We start from the raw sequence: 22,251 nt of genomic DNA, 5'->3' as shown, positions 1-22,251 counted from the left end.
GCGCGGTATCCCCTCCGCATGACGCCTACAGCATCCAATGAACTCGCGTTCCCAGGAGCACACGCTGAAAAACCGAGCCTCTGCCCTCCACCCCCCAGGGGCGTCGGTGTCACCTCCCAGGCCGACCACGAGCTCCCCGAGTTCAGGCGCCATGGCTTACGTCCTTCCATCTCTGTCAGGTTGCCCGCTACAACCCACAGCAGTACTGGGCACGACAGACTCACAAACTAGAACATGCAAAAACAAAACCTCCAGCGCGCTGGCTGCAGCCTTCGACTCCCTGCTCGGTGGTGAACGTGCCCACGAGAAACTTTTCTACTCAGAGATGTTTCATCACATGGAATCTCTCAACTGCCAAGTCCCATTACCCACATAGGGTCATCCTGCAAAGCCAGTGGCCCTTCTGGAACATTCTGGATGAGGACGTGGGCTGGGAGATTCAAGTGTTCCCCCCAGCCTGCTCTCTGAGAATCATTTTCAGCAGGGTCCCGAGCAGACCCTCCCCCTGCAGCACGAGAAATACAGGGTGGGTCCAGCGCCAAAGGCTGCACCTGCACACCGAGACCAGGACATGAACATATGCGCGCTCATAAGGGACCAGGCCTGTAAAGACTGCAAGACACATGGCGAGGCTCATAAGGGAAATTCCCAAAGACCATCTGCATCTGGAACACTCACTCCCTCATGTCCTTCTCCAGCCAAGCTCAGCAGTGAGCACAGACCACGGGTGTAGACTGGGAAACTGCCCCAAAGTGACGGCCACACAAAAGTGTAATGGTGCACAGCCACAGGGGACAGACAAGAGGGATAAGAGGCAGAGAGACAGGCACCAGAAAGGAAAGGCACGCACCCCAAGGAGCAGCGGGGCCAAGCTTGTTCCCGACAGTCAGCCTTCGGAGAGGTCTGTGGCCGGGATTTCAAAGCGATGCTATCGGTGTGAGTGAGAGTATCAGTACCTCGCCCCCGTCCCACCAGCAACGCACCTCCAGGCCGACCGGGTGCCCCACACTGTGGTCTGCAGTGTGAACCGCCAGGCAAGGCCGCCCTCCACCACCTGTGCGGGAGCGGGGGTCTCGTGATTTGTTTCCAGTCGCATCTCTCCAGGATTTATGAGCCTCGGCGCACGAGGCTGGGACTTCGTTCCGGGCTCAGCCACAGCAGGGACAAAACCCAGCCCGGGGTTAGGGAGCCAAAGAGGAAAGCCAGGTCTTCACATCAGTTAAGCACAAAGCCATCTCTGTTCTACAATAAGGCCAGAGATAAATTAAACAATTTAAAAGAATAAATGTTTTTAAACCGTGGGGTACCACAAGTTCAAGAACAGCGCGAGTGGAGGCAATTACCTCATCACAATAAATAACAGTAAATCAATCCACACTAATTGCTTTTCCTGCCAGAGCTTGGAAGACTCTTCAGCGTTCTCTGATTATTGATTTGTTTGTAATCGCTTGTGCTGTCAAAAATGCAATATTTCCAAAGAATATACCGCTCACTATTAGACGGGATTTTAATTTAACGTAGGACAATCCAATTTCCATTTTTTTTTCTGGAAGTACTTAAAAAAATCTAAAATACAAGGAAGCTGAAGATGGCATCACAGGTTTTTAGCAGACACATTAGCTCCAACAATTTAATGAATGGCTGACCACCTCCCACCCTGCAGTGATGCTTCTTCCTCCTCAAACACACACACACACACACACACACACATACACACACACACACACACGAAGGAAAACACAAAACCAAAAGGAAAAAAAAAAAAAGGTATAATCTCAGATTCTTCTCTTTCATGCAAAATAAGAACAAAAAAGCAAAACAACCACCACCCACAGAAATCCTACACTTCACCCCTTTCCCTCTGTGTCCCATGGTTCAGTAATTTCCACTAAACTTGGGAAATGTTCCTCCTGCTAAGTTCATGCACGGACAGCTTAAGGATTTTCCTTGAGTTTTGACAGCTACACACGTTAACTGCAGGCTTATATAATCAAAGCAGTGCAGGGAAGAGGCGGGGAGGGCAAGGAGGTAAAAATGTCCCTCTTCTTGGGATAACAGCGAAAAGGGCCAGAGTCCTGGGCGGAGAGCAGCTTTGTCTACCAAGAGACAGGGATCAAAATCCCAGCTCCACCACTGACTGACCGCATTAGTCCTGAGTGTGTAACTTAGCTGGAGGCAGGCCTCAGTTTCTGCATCCGTGAAATGGGAATATTAATACCTGCATTATAGAGGGTTGTGAGGGCAAAAAAAAAAGAAGCATACCTCAAATACCCACTGTAATGCCCAACACATGACGATTACAAAAGGGACCAGTCCACCTGCCTTCTCTACTCTGGCACTAGATATTTAAACATTCAACCTCCTGCTGGAACTTCCTGATGGAAAGATGAAACCATCTCCCAGGTAACAGGAGAAGTGACAGTAGAAATAAAGCCACGATGGCTCCCGCCATGCCAGATGACTCAGCTTTCTGAGGGGCACTCAGAATTCAGACGGAGGACGGATCAGGACAGTTTATAAATGTGTGGTTCTAAACATTCTGCCCGTTTGAGATCATTTCCCCGCTTGTACTCTCCTGCTCACGAAGTTTAGCCTGGAAACCAGGAGTAAATTACTTACACAGCCACATCCTGGCTGACCTCATCCAAATACCAGCTTTGGCCAAGTTAGCATCTAAGCCCCTTATGGGCTCTATGAGCTCAGTCACCTGGTGTTTTCTGAACCTATCACTTGTTTCTGCTTCACATGGACGCACGGGGAACATCTTTGGGCCCCACTGCACTATCAGGAATGTGACGAGAGAAGACACTAACTCCCTCTGGTTTATGGCTATCAGTCACCCAGAGAACTTTCTGGTTGCTATAAGTTTTTCAAAGCTGTTAGGTTTTACGTGATAGGATAATAGTCTATTAACCCAATTAAAACACGGCTTTTACAAAATGATGGAATTGGAATAATTAGCTGTTCTTCTGGGTTTTCAGAGCATTTGGTACACAACCTTCTTGTAGCAGTTCACACACTCACTGCTACTTTTTATGCACATAGGTCTCTGCCCAGATTCCTGAGGCTGACAGACAGATGCCTGGCTTCATCCTGACATCCCCTGACCCTGGCAGAGTGCTTGGCACACAGTGGGTATGCAGAAAAGGGGTGTTAAAGGAATAAGTAAACATTTCAGGTTTTGCATCAAAAATTCAAATGCAATTTAGTGCCTCTTATACCTACCCTGTCTCTTAAAATTCTGTATGTTAAATTGTGGTATGATACACGCCAGATGAAATACCTAGGAAAAGCTCATCAATGATAATGAAATCAACTACTGAAATCTTCCTTATTTCTCACCAGTTTTGTGAAGATACCTCAGTTATGCAAATTTTAATTTGACAACAGACAAGATGTTCCTTAGGCTTCCTAATACAAATATTTTAGGATTCATTTTAGATACATATCAAATATAAATTAAATTTAATAGTGTCTTTTTAAAATTATGATCTGGCTGGTTCCTTTTGAAAAAATATCCTTCTACACATCTAAAAATTTTATGGCCACAAGAGAGAAGGCCAGCCCTCACCTTCAGAAAGCCAGGGCAGAGGAACGATCATGGCCATTTGTCAAACGCAGGCCTTGTTTCAGGAATGAAGAAGTCTAAAGAAGGAGGGTCAGCAGTAAGTTGCACTGAATAGTTTCCAAAATGCACAGATTCTTAAAACTGCTGATTTTAGACTGGCTTTTTTTTTTTTTTTTTTTTTTTTTTTTTGCAGACTTGGCAAATTCACGCACCAAATTTTTGACTTGCTTTAAAGAAGTCAGGAATCTCGTGGTGCACTTAGAGCCTTGCAAAGCAAAGACCCAAAGTGCAAGCTCCCTCCAGCTCTGGGGCCAGTGACATGTCTCAGTGTAAACGCAAAATACAAGTGGGAAGTAGAGCCGAGGAGAGAAGGATGAGGGCAAGTGTGGGGCTGGCCCCCGGGTTCAGGGCAGTCAGACTCTGTAATACTGTGGACGGGTCCAGCGGCACTGGGCAGCACCGTTCAGGAGAGACAGCCCGCTGGGCAGCACTGGTCAGGAGAGACAGCCCTCTGTCAGAAGAAGGCGAGTGCACGAGTAACGCTACTTGGGAAATGCACCTGGTAAGAGGTTCTGTGTTGAGTGATGTATTTCTGTGGTCAAGCAGTGTGTAAAGGAATGCATCAAATCCATGGAATTAGGTGACTACGTCTCCGTGAGCAAACAGAACAGGTCAGAGGCACCAAGAATCTTGAACAAAGGCATGACAGAGAGGACAACACCATGCAGATACTACAATCCTGAGATGAAAAGAGAGAGGAAGAAACCAGGAGTCTGGGTGGAACGAACATTTGAGAACAGTGTGTCGAGCCCTCCAGTAAGCACCTACGTACTGCTCACAACCCATAAGTGACAAGATGTGCCGCTCAATCACCATGTCACAGAGGCTAGGTGTCCTGCCCAAGGCCACACCAGAAGTAAGTGGCAAGGCTGGATTCTAAGACCGTCTGACCACGAAGCCATGACGTATAAAGTCAACAAAGGAAGAGCTGTCAGGGGCTTACGCCGAAGCTGCAAGCTGTTATTTCTGCCGCCGACACACCACCAAGGGTCTGTGAAGCCCGAGGTCTTCCTACCCCGACTCGTGAGCCGTTGAATGGAGAACACCCTCGCCAGAGAGCTGGCGGAGCTCACGGTGACTTTGGCTCCCCCCAGATTACTCATGACAGCAGCCATCTGCAGCCTCAAGCATCCTCCTTGCTCCTTACTTCCAGCCAAATTTCTGCCTGTCCAGAGTGGGGAGGGGAGGGAGTCAAGAGAACATGTACGGGGGACCCGCTTTGTGCAGGCATCCTGTTAGGCCTTGTCAAACCCATGGCAGGGTTTCTGTTTCCAGTGAGGGTGTAGGAAACCACAAGGGACTGTTGCTCCCACACAAACAACAGGACACATCTTTATTTAAATCCATCAGACTGCTAAGGACACAAAGAATCCGAAGTGAACCAAATTCTAGAAGCGAGTAAGCACTGCCCAAGAGGAAAGAGACCCGTGGCTGCTCTCATCCCTGGCGCCATGAGATGGGGAGCTGCATCAGGTACGAGGAGGTGGGGCTGGGGGCTGGGCCAGGAGAGGAGAGAGAGATCCACTCCAGCCGTCGGGGCCCTGGGTCTTCACCGCACACAAGGCAGCAACAGCAAGGATTCCTGGCCCAGAGCGAGCAAGGGAAGAGGAAGTCCTCTGCCACAAAGACCACAACCAAGTGCAGAGGCTCTCCTGAGGCGGGGCTGGGCAGAGAGGGAAGAGAGCTTCCCCAAGGAGTGGAAAGCTGGAGAGAAAAAGGATCATGCCAACAACTCGAGAAGCTGGCAGCCGGCCTACAAGCTGACAGAAAGCGCGCACGGTTTAGAAAGGCAGCAGCTGTGCTGTGAAAGCGAAAGCGAGTTCTGGAGTTGCACCGTGCTCGGATGCCCAGCCTTGCTGCAAGGAAAGTCCTGATCCTGTTCTCAAAACATCTGAAGACAGTGGAGAACCCATTCTGGAGCTGCCACAGAGCCCAGATTCAGCTCGATTCCCGAAGAGCTTCTGGGGGAATCCAAGGCCACCCCCGGGTTCGATGATAGTCTGGGAGGGCTCACGGGACTCAGGATACAGTCAAACTCACAGCTACAGTTCCTTATAGCATAAGAATGCAAAGCAAAACTCACAAAGGGAAGACGCATGTGGGGTGAAGTCCAGGGGAAACCAGGCATAAGTTTCCAAGAGTGCTCTCCCAGTGGGGGCCCATAGGGCAGCTTAATTCCCCAGCAACAAGCTGTAACACCACCTGTGAAATGGCACCAGCCTGGGAAGTATGCTGGAAGCTCGGTGCCAGGGTTTTACTGGACTAATCACAAAGGCATAGATCGATGCTCCAGACTCCCAGAAGCAAGGAGATATTCGGCACACGCTGTGCTGTCTGGACAGTTTAGGCACCGTAACTCCTCTTAGCAATGAGGGTTGTGGGAAGTCCTCTCATGTCCAAGGTCCCAAATGCCACCCAAGAGGCAAGCTTGCAAAGACACCTTTGACAGGACACAGGCCTGCCTATTAAGTATCTCCAGACAATCCCCCACACTACTGGCCTGATACGAAAAGAAGTACTTACTTTTCCCATGGCCAATTACTAGTTAGCTCAGTCTCTACTATTCTTTCATACAGATTATCTAGCATTTAGTAAAAAATTATGAGACATATAAAGAAACAAGAAAATGAGCTCCCAAATCAAGAAAAAATAAATAGAAAACGATATACAGATAGTGCAGACACTGAAATTATTAGATACAAACATTTAAATAGTGACGATAAATGTGTTAAAGGCTCTAATGAAAACCATGTGTGACCAGATGACAAATTTTAGCAGAGATATAAAAACTGTAAGAACCAAAAGAAAATGCTAGAAATTAAAAAAAGAACCAGAAATTAATAATTCACCTGAGTATCAAAACAGCAGATGTGATATTAGGAGAAGGATAAGTTATCTTGGAAAAAGATCAATAGAAGTCATATAAATTGAAACACAAAGAGAAAGAAGAATTAGAGAGAGAGAGAGATCACCTGAATGCTGTGAGATACCGAACAGTTTAATATATGACACAGTTTTGTCCTGGAGGAGAAGGAGAAAACATACGGAGAAAAAGTAATATTCAAGAGACAATGGCTGAGAAGACACTGGTCCAGAACTGATGGAAAGGCGTCAACCCACAAGACCTACAAGCTCAGCAAACCCCAAGCAGGGCAAACACGAGGAAGCCATACCTAAGCTTATTGATGGTAATATGATGAAAACCAAAGAAAGAAGAAAAAGCTTAAAACCACACAGAGGAAAAAGGAGCATTACACACAGGAAGAAATGATAAGGATTAGAAATAACGAAGTATAAAACATTACAGAACAATGTCGTTAGAGTGAGGTCCCCCTAGAAATCCACAGTCATCAAAAGTAAAGTAAATTTACACAAAGTAAAGAATTTCCAAACAGACAAAAGCTGAGACAATTTAACTCCAGCAAACCAGCATATAACAAATGCTAGGAAGAAAATTTATCAGGTGGAAACCCAGGCCTGAAAGGCAAAAATAAAGAACACCAGAAAGGCTGAATATATACGCAAATATAAGACCTTTTAAAAATGTCTTTAAATATACACACACACACACACACACACATAAAATAAATAAATATATAAAATACATATAATACATAATATTAAAATGTCTTTATATAAATATATGTAAGTATATTTTATGACTTAAAATTAATTTTGACATATATGCTTAAATATTGACTGTATAAAGCAAAAAAATTATAAACTTTGCATTGAGTTTATAACAAATGGAAGTTATACACAGGACTACAAGAACACCAAGGGTAGAAGAGAAATAATATGAATTACAGCATTTCATGGTTCTTACACTGTTCATGAAATAGTGTATCTGGAGCTAGCTAGAATGTTTATAATACAGATGCATAGTATAACGTGTACAGCAATCACTAAAAAGAAAATGAGAATAAATCAAGATGGTACTTTTCAGGGGTGCCTGGGTGGCTCAGTGGGTTAAGGCCTCTGCTTTCAGCTCAGGTCATGATCCCAGGGTCTTGGGATCAAGCCCCACATGGGGCTCTTTGCTCAGCAGGGAGCCCGCTTCCTTCTCTCTCTGCCTGCCTCTCTGCCTACTTGTGATCTCTGTCTGTCAAATAAATAAATGAAATCTTCAGAGTCCATAGTCTCTCATGGTTCACCTCCCCTTCCAATTTCCCTCAACTCCCTTCTCCTCTCCATCCACCCTTGTCCTCTATATTATTTGTTATGCTCCACAAATAAGTGAAACCATGTGATACTTGACTCTCTCTGTTTGACTTATTTCACTCAGCATAATCTCTTCCAGTCCTGTCCATGTTGCTACAAAAGTTGGGTATTCGTCCTTTCTGATGGAGGCATAATACTCCATAGTGTATATGGACCACATCTTCCTTATCCATTCATCCGTCGAAGGGCATCTTGGTTCTTTCCACAGTTTGGCGACCGTGGCCATTGCTGCTATAAACATTGGGGTACAGATGGCCCTTCTTTTCACTACATCTGTATCTTTGGGGTAAATACCCAGCAGTGCAATTGCAGGGTCATAGGGAAATCTTTAAAAAAAAAAAGATGGTACTTTTCAAATGAGACATATCAAAATTACATTAAATGTAAATGGACTAAAAGCACTCCAATTAAAGGGCAGTAATTTTCAGACTGGCTGTGCACACACAAGCATAAACAAGATCCAGCTATATGCTATTTAACAGGAACACACTAGAAATATAAAGACTCAGGACGTTTCCTTCAGAGTTCAAACACCAGTGTGGTGGCTGATAGATTATAGTCCATGGACCCGCTGCATCAGAACCACAGGAGAATGTGTGGGAGTCAAGGATGCATGATGGCCTTTAGGCTCAGTGAAATCACAAAAGCATCTCCTGGGTTTTGGAACCCATTACCTCCACATTTGTTAAGATCTCAAGGTGGCTCTGAAGTTGAGTAAGAACTGATCTGGTGGGAAGAGTAGCTGGAGGCCAGAACTGCTCCCATTAACAAAACAGGAAGCCTGAGATGCTCCAAGCACCTCCCCCTTAGGGTGCCAGTACAGGGCTGATGATCCAAGTCTGCCCCAAGCTGTGAGGACATAGTCCTTCTGGTCTCCACCCTCAAATCAACCCCTCCTTCTGAAATAATGACATCATTGTTCCCATTTTCCAAATAAGGAGGCAGTGGCCCAAAAAGGCAAAGATAAAAATCCTCAGAGGTCACCTAGCTATTTAGTGGCATCAAGAGTTTGATCCTTATCTCCCCAACTCCAAAACCATAAATAACAAGAACAAAAGTAAAATAACTCCAACCATCTAAAGACATATGTAGAAGAAATCAGAGAGGGAGACAAACCATATGAGACGACTGACTCCAGGAAACAAACTGAGGTTGCATAAAGGGAGGTGGGTGGGGGGATGGGGTAACTGGGTGATGGGCATTAAGGCAGGTATATGATGTGATGAGCACTGGGTGTTATAAGCAACTAATCAATCGTTTAACATTACATCAAAAACTAATGATTACTATACATTGGCTAATTGAATTTAAATTTAAAAAGAAAAAAAATAAAGACATATGTAAAGAAAACATAGTATCTAGAAAATATTTAGAATGAGTGACTTGTAAACATAAATTTAAGCCCATTAAAAAGAAAATAAGCCATGACCAGGCTGATCTTTTTTTTTTTTTTTTAGAAACTGGAGTCAGTTTTAAAGATCGGGGAGGGAAAAAGAACCAAAATTTTTTGATCATCTACCACATACCATACCCACTACTCATACTAATGGTAATGCTTTGATTATCTCCAACACCAGAGAAAGATATTACAATCAGCAAAAACAATAAAATTGCATAAAGAAGTTAAATTAAACAGACAAGTGGCACAGTCAGGGTCTGAACCTGAGTCTAACTGGTTCTAAATTCCGTGTTCTTCTGCAAGACCTCATTGGTCTCAGAGATTTTCAAGTGCAAAACAGAATCCCAATGAACTTCAAAGCACAATTTGTCACTGCTTTCCCAGGACTATATCAGAGATGATGAACAAGTTTACATTCTGTTTTGACATTGGGTAGTTTCTAAAATATCATTTGTTATTTAGTTTTGCTTTTTTACTTAAATTTACTGAACAGGCAAAAACATTCAGTTCACCCAGTTCAAAACTTAATGGGAAAAGTCTCACTCCAAGCCCTGGCCTCCTATCTACCCAGTCCCAGGCCTCGCTGCCCAACCGTTCGGCTTATTTATTTTGTGCATTATGCTTCAGGAGGCTTTAAAGCAGACATAAATAAATACAAATATACCTTTGCCCTTTCCTACCTCAGAGGCAGTGTACTTTACTGTTTTAAATCTTGCTTTTTCCACTTCATTTTATATATATCTAATATCTTTCCAAAAAGTAAGTAAAGGGCTTCCTTACCCTTTTTGTAGCTGTACAGTGTACTGGTGTTTGGATGCCCCCTGGTTTATTTAAGCCTTATTCTATCCACAAACATTTCCATTGTTTCCAATGAATAACACTGCAAAGCCCTTATTTTGGACATCAGCAAGAGCATCCGTAGGATCGCTTCTTACAAGAAGCCGGCTGAGGCAAACAGCAGGTGTACCTGAAAGTGGGGCAGGTTCTCCAGCTGCCCGCCCAGGGCCTGGGACCATTTATCTCCCAACGGCCAGGTACAGAACGGTCTCGCACGCCTTACCAACAGACTGCGCTGTCAAGCTTGTGAGTATTAACTAACTGATAAGCAAAAAACGGTATCACTGCGTGCTTTCCCTTTATTTTGTTTTTAAATTATCAGTGAGGTGAGGCCCCTTATGATCTCCCCGACAGCTGTTCCCTTTACCTATCTTTCAATTCGGATGATACTCATGAAAATCAAGCAAATGTTAAAAAAATAATATAGAGGACAAGGGTAGATGGAGAGGAGAAGGGAGTTGAGGGAAATTGGAAGGGGAGGTGAACCATGAGAGACTATGGACTCTGAAAAACAACCTGAGGGTTTTGAAGGGGCGGGGTGGGAGGGTGGGGGAACCAGGTGGTGGGTATTAGGGAGGGCACAGATTGCATGGAGCACTGGGTGTGGTGCAAAAACAATGAATACTGTTATGCTGAAAATAAATAAAAAATTAAAAAAAAAATACACAATACAGAAATAAAAAAAAAAATACACATACAAAAAAAAAAAAAAAAAAAAAACCGGTAGCATAAGAATTCCAGCTGCTCAAGCAGTATTTTCCTTCTTGATTTTGAAAAATACTACCTTAAAGTATCATTCTCTGGCTTTGATATCTAACAAGGACAATGCGAGAAATCTAGACTAGTTCCTAGAAGGAATGGGTGAGTCAATCAGGACAGCACGCAAGCTAGGAAGGGAAGCTGAGTGACCCCAAATCAGCTCAAACAGTGGATCTGTGGAACCACTTCCTTCCTCCTTTCCACCTTCTCTCTCTCTCTCTCTCTCTCATCAGTACCTTCCACCCCAACCCCTCAATGGCTCTCACGATGGGAAAGAAAATACAAGGTTCTGTTTTTCAGAATCAGTAATTACAATCCAGTTTCACAGGCTGTATGAACCCAAGTGAAATGAGCATGTAACCCTCACACTGAGTATATAATGATGCCTACAGGGCTAGCAAAAACAAGTGTCCCCTTTCTATAAGCATCCTCTTAAATAAAGAGATAAAACTTCATTTAAAACTAAAGTTATCCAAGACAATAAAGAGATAAGCTGCAGACTGGGAGAAAGTATTTGCAAACACGTATCTGATAAAGGAGCATTAATCCAAAATATAGAAAGAACTTGTAAAACTCAACAAATAGAGAAAATGAATAACCCAAGTTTAAAAAAAAAAGAAAAAGAGCAAAAAGCCTGAACAGACACATCACTAACGAAGATAAACAGATGATGACCCGGCACTTGAAAGATGCTCCACAGCCTGTCATCAGGGGCATACAAATTAAGGCAAGGATGAGTATCACCTCACACCTATTAGAATGACCCGAATCCAGAACACTGACGACACCAAATGCTGGTGAGGATGTGGAGCACAGGGAACCCTCACACACTGCTGGTGGGGACGCAGAATGGTGTAGCCACTGTGGAAGACAGAGTGGCAGGTTCCTGCAGAGCTAAACACACTCCTACCATACAGTCTGGCAACTGCACTCCTTATTTACCTAAAGGAGCTGGGAACTTAAGTCGGGACAAAAATCTGTACACAGTGTTTAAGCAGCTTCATTCGTAACTGCCAAAACTTTAGAAGCAACCAAGATGTCCTTCAGTAGGTGAATGGATAAACTGTGGCACATCCAGGTAATAGAACATTATACAGCACTAAAAAGAAATGCACCATCGAGTCATGAAAAGACATAGAGGAACCTTAAATGTCTATTACTAAGTGAAAGAAGCCAATCTGAAAAGGCCAAATGCTGTATGATTCCAACTCTAGGACATTCTGAAAAGGCAAAGCTATGGAGACAGTAGGAGGATCAGTGGTTGCCAGGGGAGACAGGGGGTCAGGAGAGGAAGGGATGAGCGGAGGACTTTCAAGGCAGTGAGACGGCTCTGCATGATAACCATAACATTGGATACGTGTCACGATACATTTATCAAAACCCACAGAAGGTAGAAAACCAATATGGCGCCCTACTATAGACTGGGGCCTAGGGTCAGAATGACCTAGCAGTATAGGCTGGATTGTGACAAACGTACCACTCTGGTGGGGACATTGACAATGGGGAGGGTGTGTGTGCGAGGCAGGGCCAGATAGTATAGGAGACGTGTCTACTCTCCTCTCAATTTCGCTGTGAACCGGAAACTATCTTCAAAATACTTTATTAGGTAAGACATAAAACCCAAGGAAGGCCCGTGGTTTAGTTAACAGTAGGGTATCAAAGTCAATTTCCTTGTTTTGATAATATGGTATGGTTAAAGACGATACTGTCATTGAGGGAAGATGGGGGACAGGTACCTGGGAAATCCACAAGACTGTATACAGTTTAGAATTATTTTAAAATAAAACTGTTTTCAATGAAATAAAGCCCCCATTTATTAATGTGTAGGGAGACTACCACTGAGTCACCCAGCCTATGTAATCGAGAATAATGCTATTAACAGAGTTGTGGGGTCAAAGGAGCCCAACAGAGAGAGAGAAAGCCGTGTGAGGTAACTCCCACCTGTGATCACCCTGCCACATGGAGTGGCGTCTGAGCCTACATATTTGCGAGGAAGCCAGAGCTAAAGAGCCAGAGGGAGGGAACAAGTCCATTGGGTCTGGAGGCCCTTGGCTCCACAGACTCCTCTGGGACAAGCATATTCTCTGGCACTTGCTCAAGACTGATGATGCCGGTGCCACCCTAGGGAACGCATTTTAATTACAGCTGCAAGAGGCACACAGAACACCTTCACTGCTTGTGAATTTTCAGTGGTTTGATGGGCTTCCCCCCATGTTTTATAGCCCTTTTGATTTTAGGATGACTTGGAAATGCTTGTGGCATGAAGATGTCCTTCACAGATTTACTTGTAACAGAAAAACTGGGAGCGACCAAACTGTCCAATTATGAGGGTCATGGGTAATTAAACTAGGATACTCACCCTAAAGCAGCCATTAAAAGTAGTTTTACAGTAAGTATATTTTCATGAAATGGAAAAAAAAAAGTGGAACGATGATTTTTAAAAAAGGCTATATTTATAATACTCCAATCAGGCAGGCTCTCCAGCCCTTTCGCTAGGAGGTTATTCAAACTCAAAAGCGAAGTATTCTTGGAAAACCATCTGGCCACTCATGTAAGCTACGTTCTCTAACAGAGCTTTATCGGTGGTAAAACTGAAGTTTCAACCTCCACCCAAAAATGCTCATTTACAGTATGACCTCGATTAGGTCTAAAAAAATACTGTATCCAAAAATTCTGCAAAGAAAGGGAACAAAAAGCACTTTCTAAATCTTATAGAGTGAACACGTATTAATTTTATTTGTAAAATAAATAAATAAAAACGTAATTTTAAAAGGCAATACAAGAGTTTGTCCTTATTACAGTGTTTCCTGACACAAACTGCATACTGCGAATTATATATCTGCATCTAGGAAAGCAAACTGGTTTCCTTTGGCAAGCCAACCAGACAGACTAGTCGTGTTTGCGCGATGACTGTGGGGCCTCACGTAGGATCAGTAAAACGGAGAGGCTTGGTTCTTAGTAATATTTGCCATCGGTATGCAGAGGGAGCGTGGGAGCATGCATACTATGTATTTTCGGGTTCTGATGAGAATTTTCTGCCACAGAGTAGACGTGAAAGGAAGAGAGGAGAGGAGAGCGCAGTGGGTGGAGTAACGGCCCCACAAAGACGTCCACATCCTGATACCTGGAAGCTCACATGGCAAAAAGAAGTTACAATTACAGGGGAGTCAAGGTTGTTAACTATCTGGCCTTAAGGTAAGGACGTTCTCCTGGGCCATCCAATGGGTGCACAGGTGAAATCACAAGGGTCCCCCCAGGGGAAAGGCAGAAGGGAGGCACCAGGGAGAGAGGGGTGGGGATGCTACGTTGCTGCCTTGGAAAATGGAGGGCTGGGGCCAAGAGCCAAGGAACGCGGGCAGCCTCAGAAGCCAGAGAAGGCTGGGGGATGGAATTTTGTCCTAGAGCTCCAGAAGGAAGACAGCCCTACCATCACCTTGCCTTTAACTCCATGAGACCCGTGCTGGAATTTGCAAGTGTTCAGTAATAACTTGTGTAGTTTGAAGCTACGAGTTGGCGGTATCAGAGTAGCAACAGAAAAGTGATGGAGATTCGGGAAAAGAGAAGAAGAGAAAGAAGAGAAGAAAAAAGTCATCACCTGTCAGCATGAGCGTGGTTGGCGGGAACCAACTCCGTTTCACTTTGTCAGTCCCCGTCATGTGTAGTGTCACTTACACTAACTCGTGCTATGAGAGACCCTGACCCACAGGAGGTGAGAGGCCAAGGTCGGACTGAGCGGTTCCCGTTCCAGCCGCGACACCGCTCGGTAGAGAGGGTGCCCGTGAGAAGGCAGGCATGACCCCAGAGCCAGCTGCGCCCGGGAGCTCCTGAGGCCCCAGCAGCGGACCGCAGCGGTCAGACGGCAGCTCACACCACCCCCAAATCCACTTCCTCTGCACGGAAGCCGAAGGTTCCACAAACCTGGGAGAGAGAACAGTGAGGATTTGGGAGCAGAGAGGCTGTTGGGCTGTGTCTTGCTGGGGAGGGAAGACGTTTCCCGCTAAAAACCTGGGAATGAATGGGAAGTCTAGCTGAAGTCCGGGGACGGGGGACGGAGAGGACGATAAAGAACTGGCGCATCCCCTTCCTCATGGACGAAGCGAGAGCTGCCTCGGCTCACTGTTCCCAAGCACTCGACCTGCCCTAGTCTGCCGAAGTCTACCCTCCCCCACGAGCCAACGCTGGCGGCTGTGCAACGCGACATAAAGCTCTTCCTCTTCATCACGTAAAAATCTGCACGACATCCAAAGAGCTCCCCACAGACACAACGCCACTCCCTCGGGACGACACGCGAGTCCCTCCTGAGAAACACAGGTCCGCTGCGGCGACATTAAAGCCATGACACAAGCAACAGGTGCAGCCCCCTCGGTTTTCCCCGTGAGCCCCTCCCTGCCCACGAGGACTAAGGAGAAGACACGCGGAGAGAAGCCCACGCCTCGGACTCGGAGCAAAGTCATCCTTCCTGGATGTTCACAGCACACAAGCCCTTAACCCTGGGCCACATGGTTTCTTAACCACCTGAGGCGAGATCCTGAGAAGTCATGTCGCACAGAGCTGTTCTGAGCCTCAGAAGAGCTTGCCAATGGCAGAGTCCAAGTCCCCTCCAAAGTGATGACAACACAGCTCGGTCGGTAATCCAACAGTGACTGAAAGCTGCAGCTGTGGGCATGGCAGACAAGCCTAATAGGGGATCGGCTACCTTCTCTGGGGTTCAAGTTCTTCATCTGTCAAAGACGGATGATGGGATCTACTGTGGGGGAGGGGAGAGCTGACAGGAGAGAAGCTCTCGGAACAGGGCAGGCATACAGGGGGTGCTCAATAAATGCAACTTGCAAGTGTGGTGGCCCACGGCCCCCCCACCTCCTACGTTCTCTGGGGTTCAGCAGTGGACACAGTTTCAACAAACATGCCAGAGCACCGAGCCTTCCATTCTCACGTGTAGACGCAGCGGCAGCAGCAAGCTGCCAGCGCCGACAGAAGCTCTTAGCAAACAGTCACTGGCCCACAGGTCCTACTGTCGGTGACTGTGGCAGAAGCCGCGGCCAAGGGCATATTCAGCATCCACGTTCCACGTTCAGGGGATCTCAGTTACAGCTACGACACGAATATGGACAGCCACCGCCTCTGGAGCGGGCACCCCGCGGCCACCATCTCCGGGTCTCCGGCTGGGCATCGTCATGCCTGTTGTACCGGGGGACTGACCTGAGGCCATCTGGGATCCGGAAGCACACCCCTTGTCCTGAGAGCTCACATCCTCTCCTCTATACCCTCCAGGTTTGTGGAGTAAGCGCCTGTCTCTCTCTAGTCACGCATGGTCCCTGGACCTGGCTGCCAAAGGACAGAGAAATCCCATCCTTCTGGAAGGAGAGAGCACACCACCAAGTGAGCTACACCTCAGACTCTGTGCGCCCTAGCTAAGGGGCCCGGAAATGAGGGGAACACCCCAAAATAAGGACAGCTTCACTGTGACAAGCGATGCCCTTCCAACACGCCCCTGCACGCCACGCGCCGCGTCCTCTCACCTTGAAGGAGGCGTGCTGCTCCATGTGCCGCAGCAGCTGGGGCTTCTGGGCCGCCGTGTAGTCACACACCGTGCACTTGAACTGCTTCCCTGGGAAGGCGAGAAGAGAAGGTGAGCGTCATTGGGCTAACAGCAACCACGTGTGAATGTGGTGCCAGGCCCGGAGCCAGGGGAACAACGATCCCCTGGCCACGTGGGAGTCCAGCAGCTCTAGGGGAACGGCCTGCCCACGCCCAGACACCTGTCGGCCGCAGGCAGCAACAGACGAGAGCTCACCACGGAGGGAGAAGAACAGCCAGCTCCGCCTGGGGAGGCCCCAGGAACGACACCACCTGAGCGGGCTCTGAGAGTAAGTCAGGGTGTGGCCCACTGACTGGACGAAAGAGGAGCACATCTGGGGAGCACAGAGGTGGGGACTGGAGCAGCTGGGGCTTCCTTCTGGGACCCGCAGCATGAGGTCTAGAGAGGGGCAGGTTCTGGCCCTTGAGAGGCTGCTGGACCATCGCACCAAGAGCCCTGCGCGGTCCCGAGAGCCAGGAGAAGGCAGAAGGCCACTCAGCAAGGCGGCAGGATCTGCGCTGCGAACGCCTAACCCTGGCAGGAGTGGGAACAGCAGACGTGAGGGGCTGCTAGAAAGGCACTAACAGAGACGGAAAACACGGCTCTTTGGGAGGGTGAGGTAGCAACATGCGCACATCCATTACCGGGATGAGCAGGCCCAAAATTTATCTGTTAAAACAAATGAACGGACATATGCGGGTGCTACATTTTAACTCCCCCCTACCCTGGCTAGCACACGGGGTTGGTATTACTGTGCTAATACAACCTGTCATACACGGGCACTCCACAGTTCTCTGGCCCACACTCCCATTCTTATCCTTCTAGAAGCATCCTTGCATATAACCTTCCTCTGTGGACTTCTGTAAACCTTGAATGCCACAATCGATACCTTCCCACACTGACTACTTCATTCTCCTACATCCTCTGTCCTTCCCTGATCTTGGGATCTGAGTATCCAACCATCCGTGGGGCCTCTGCCTAGCTGATCCAATGTACTAATGCGGACTTACTATCTTCCCCACCAAATGGGTCCCCCTCCAGACGTCCCAGTTCTTTGCCCACCCAATCGTGAAGTCGGAGACTGGACGGCCTTCCCCAATATCCCCATAACCCCAGCTGCACTCAACTCAGTTTTTCAGCACCTGATTTCACCTCCTAAGTACCTCCCTATTTCTGTTTCAATAGCTCCACACTGGTTTAGGCCCTCCTTATTTCTTTTCTGGACAAGGGCAAAAGCCTGTAACCTGGCTTGCTTACCTTCAGGTAACTCCCCCATCCATCTGCCACCCGTCCACCCAACCATCCATCCCGCATCCACTAACCATCCGTCCACTCACCTGCCCACTCTGTCTCCCCTCCACTTCCCTCCGTCCGTCATCCGTGTACCCACGCGGATCCCCATCCTCTACCCAGATGATCTGACACGTAAACTCTCCCACAGCCCTCCCTGCACACCCACCAAGGACTCCATCCGCAGAACATGCTCCAGGATCAAGCCGGAGCACGATCCAGAGGCCCCACATAACTGAACTAACTCCCCACCCCTGACCTTTCTCTCTGACTTCCGGTTTGCCTCTCCCTCTGTCAGGCTCTGCAACACAGAAATCTTTCAGTTCTGGCGACATTTTGCCAAGTCTTTGCTAACATCTTCCATGACTGGTGGGCACTGGCTTTCGGCATCTGGCCAGTCTTCACTATAACTCACAACTCAAGCTGAATGACATATCTGGCAACTGGGCTAAGAGTGAGCCCTCTGCGTGCTCCCCCTGACCTTCTCCACACGCTTCTGTCGGTGCCCGACTCTGCAGCATCGCCCCTGCCTGCTCACAGGCCTGGGGCTGCCCTGGCTGCCCACAGGGACCATGTCTCATTCATCCCCACATCCCCAGCGCCTGAAGGCATGGTTCACACTGAACGCATCCCGTGCATTTTACTGACCTGGGCAAGGAACAGAAAGGAGATTCTGTATCTCTTACCTGGGTAACACTTTCAACAGTTAACAGCAAAATGGAAATTAGAGTACAAATATATTAATACAATCAAACTATCATTCTAGATGAACGAACCCCAAATTCCAGATTCTACTAATTCTCCAAGTCCGAAGTGTGGGGAAAACGTCTTCCCATGTAAGGCAGACAAGTCATAATTACAGACCAAGGGACACTCATGTTTATAAATAGAGTCTCATTTTTTATCACAGGGTCACACATTTCCGCACATCTTAGAGAGAACCGCTGCCCACCCCCCCCACTTCTTCACCAATTCCTGACTCACACGAATGCACCGTCATTGGGCCAGGCAGCCTGAGCAAAACGGTGTTGGGTTCTCCACTGCCTTAGTAGGGACAGGAAGGCCAAAAGAGCCATTCTCCAAATTGATAAATATTTTCACTCATTACCAATATGCATTGCTCAACGAGTAAAAGATAAAGGGCTAAAAAGGTCCCCTGCAAGGGATAAACGGAATCACGTCGGTTGAGATGCAGAGTCAGTCTTCCACAGACACACAAAGAAGGAACGCAGCTCCTAAAAGCCACCCTTCCGACCCCGCCAGAAGCCTCAGAGACCCGGCAATAAATACTACAAACGTTTCAGCAACCTGCCAGCCCCCATCAAACGGGCCTGGGAGAGCACTTGACATAATCTTTAGTTGCCTAATTAAAATAATGCAATGGGGACCCGTGACTCATCGTGAACGAGCAATGCCTGGAGACTGTCAGCTGATCTCTGTCAGGACGCTCCTGAGGATGGCAGGGAGAGCGGACCAGGAAACGCAGCACTGGCCCGAGGCTAGAGTGACTGCCAAGGGCTGGCCGTCCCATGTCTGTATCTGGATCACACTGCAGCCCAGGAAAAGAGAAGAATGATTACAAAGGAAGAAAGATGCAGTCTTGGCAAGAAGTGAATCCATTTTCACACAACCTATCTGGCTAGCTCCACCCACCGAGCTACTGTCCAGCAGCGGCTGGGCTCCGACCTGATGTCCGTAACCTCAGCCACACCCCCCTGAGCCCAGGGGGGCAGGCCGTGCTAACCCCCCTTACAGATGAGGAACAAGATCGGACCGCGAATCTGAGCAACCGCGGGGTTATGACGTGGTCCGTGGTGGAGCCTGGATGCGGACAAATCCCCATTCAGAGCCACGTAACAAACTTTCAGCTCGCTAAGGGTCCGACCTCAACGTCCCAAAGGGAACAAAGAACTTACAAGAGCGTGAATGGATCTGTACCATAAAGGCCATCGCACAGGATGGTGGCCCACGAGAAAGGGGTGCCCCAAAAGGGCCAATGGCCACGGAAGTGCGTTCTTCCCGGCTCCGTCCAGCTCGCCCTGCGTGACCCTGGGCTTTCTTCTCTGCAGCTCGGAGGCTTCATTAGAAGCACGGGGAGGTCATGCTCCAAGGATGGACTCAGACAGCGGGCGGCAAGCCCCTGAAAAGCAGCCTGAAGAGATGAGGCCAAGGGCACATGCAGGTGACCCAGCGTGGGGGGGAAGGGGGGAGGGGGGGTGTTCTCCAACAAGGCCACTCGGCACAGCTGTGGCAGCGCCCCTCCAGCCCTATCTCTTTGACCTCCCTGGTGTTCTCTGGGACAATTCAGGGATGGGTCTAATTGCGCCAGCCTAAGGTAACAAACCTTAACCAGGAAAACTGAAAACAGAACAGGGGAAAGGGATAAAGTACAAGCAATTATAACGTCAAAGAGGCTACAGAAGGCCTTCCTCATCTTGCCCCCGAGCAATCTCTCCGGCCCTCCCTCCACTGCAGCAAGCTGTGACCCCGTGCAATGGCTGGCAGGAGCCCTGACGGCGGGCTCCCGGGTCCTTCTCTAAGCTCCGAGCAATGCCCCTGCCCTCCACTCCGAGGACACAGCACATCACCACTCAGACCTCTGCACCTGCTATTCCCTGGCCTGGGATGCCCTTCCCAAATCCCCCCGCCACCACCCCATTTATAACCAGAGTCGCTTTTACAGACTCATTTCGGAATTCCTCACCCCGTAGCGTCTTCGCCTTGAGACTGAACTGTCTCATATGACTATTTCCCTTTGCCTTCTTCAAGGTTCTCAGTATGAGCTATTTTCACACCTCAACGGGACTGTGCCACAGATTTTACTGATTTATCTTTTCATTTAGCTTCACGACAGTGGGAGTTTCCAGGTCTGTTCGGCTGCTCTTGTGTCCTCTGCTGTCGTCTCCAAGTGACTCATCGATTCACCTCGGGCTGGTCAGTCCAGCACCTTCGCTGGGTTGTGGGTCCCCTGGGGACAGGGACGGCACACCTCTCCTTTTGTGTCTCTGGGTCCAGCAGGGAGCACACACTGGCTGCAGGGCTAGCGGTGAGTGACAGGAGAGCCCCAACGGGGTGACTGCCCCGCCATGCCCCCTCTCTCCCCACAACCACCACCGCAAGAGGAAACAGAATGAAAACAGGCCTCTGTGAGGAAGTGACAGTCAAGCTAAGACGGGAGGATGGGGAAGACCAAGCCACATGAAGAGAAGGTGAAGAGTCTGGGAAGAAGTAAGCAGACACACGAAGACCCGGAGTCTCTCTGGGAGCTCCCACGGCACCGGGATCACAAAGGCCCCCTTTCTGCTCCAGCAACTTCCAATGGGTTTCTGTCAAGTGCAGCCGAAAGAAACCAACAAACAGATGTTGGATGAATCAGTGAGCGCACGAGTGGGAGCCACCAAGACCCCAGAAAGCAGAGAAAAACAGCACATAAATAACTCATCGAGAGGGATTTAATTTCATTCATCCAAAGAAGTCCACCAGATCGAACACTTACATCGAGCACTATGAACCAGCCAATGTTATATAAATGCAGATTAATCCATCCATCCACTGAACCCTCAAATTTACCTGTTCAATTGTGAGTTATCAGAAAACTACGAAGGATAGTAACATGGTGAGATCTGACACACATTAAACCAAGAAACGGACTGTTTCTAATAACATGAGGCACCAAACATTGAACGAGCGAAGCTGGAGTGCTTCCATATATCTGGCACAATTTCCTAAAAGCAGCAAGTTGGCAGTGTAACCCATGATTAACACCACCGAGACAAAATAGCCATCCTGCTCCCGGAAATGTGTCCTTAGGAATTAATTCAAAGGAAACTAGAAGTTCATATGCAAGAAAGGGCTCCTTGCGAGTAAGTTTTAATGAGGAGAAAACAGAAAATAATACACTGTCCAAAAGTAAGGGACTGGTTACGCAGCTCATGGATGACCTATCACCTCAGTTAGACATTACAAACCCCCAAATGTAATATTCATGGGCCCTGTGGCAACAAACAACAAGTACAATCATTAATTTTAAGGCTAGAAGAATGTGAGCTATGCTTTAACTACAACTATATAATCATTCCATAAGAACACAAATAATGCCTGAAAAAGATTTTTTTTTTTTTAAAGTAGGGCTCCACGCCCAGCATGGAACCCAACACAGGACTTGAACTCATGACCCTGAGTTTAAGACCTGAGCTGAGATCAAGAATTAGATACTACATGGACTGGGCCACCCAAGCACCCCGAAAAAATAATTTTTAAAATAATAAAATTCATGTCGGGTGATGGAATTGTGGGCACACTTACAGAAAGGAATTAGATCTTTCTGACTATTGTTTTAATGTTTTCTGTGCAACAGAATAGCATTTTGGATAAATCAGTAATCATCTCTGAAAGGCTGGGATGTTCCAGCCCATCTCCTATGATAAACAATTACCAAGACAGACCTTTCAACACGGTGCCATAAAATGGTATCAGTGGCTCCTAACTTGATGTTCAAGAGAGTTCACGGCCTTTAAAAGTGCTGCCCCAGCCTTGCTA

At 47.5% G+C, this 22,251-nt stretch overlaps 1 protein-coding gene across 4 annotated transcripts in view; it reads right to left on the bottom strand.

The window, feature by feature from the left end:
* Positions 1 to 22,251, bottom strand: part of ZFAT (zinc finger and AT-hook domain containing) — a gene marked incomplete at its 5' end in the record, with an annotated part of 150,664 nt that overhangs the window by 53,056 nt on the left and 75,357 nt on the right. For all 4 annotated transcript variants that reach the window (XM_080801837.1, XM_080801839.1, XM_080801840.1 and 1 more), the window contains one exon: positions 16,364 to 16,452. In XM_080801837.1, coding sequence (XP_080657963.1) covers positions 16,364 to 16,452 — 89 coding nt within the window. The remainder of the gene's footprint in view (positions 1 to 16,363; positions 16,453 to 22,251) is intronic.

Source organism: Martes martes, assembly GCF_963455335.1.
Source record: "Martes martes genome assembly, chromosome: 4".
In the NCBI taxonomy this organism is placed as follows: Eukaryota; Metazoa; Chordata; class Mammalia; order Carnivora; family Mustelidae; genus Martes; species Martes martes.
This window is presented reverse-complemented; position numbering and strand designations above follow the sequence as displayed.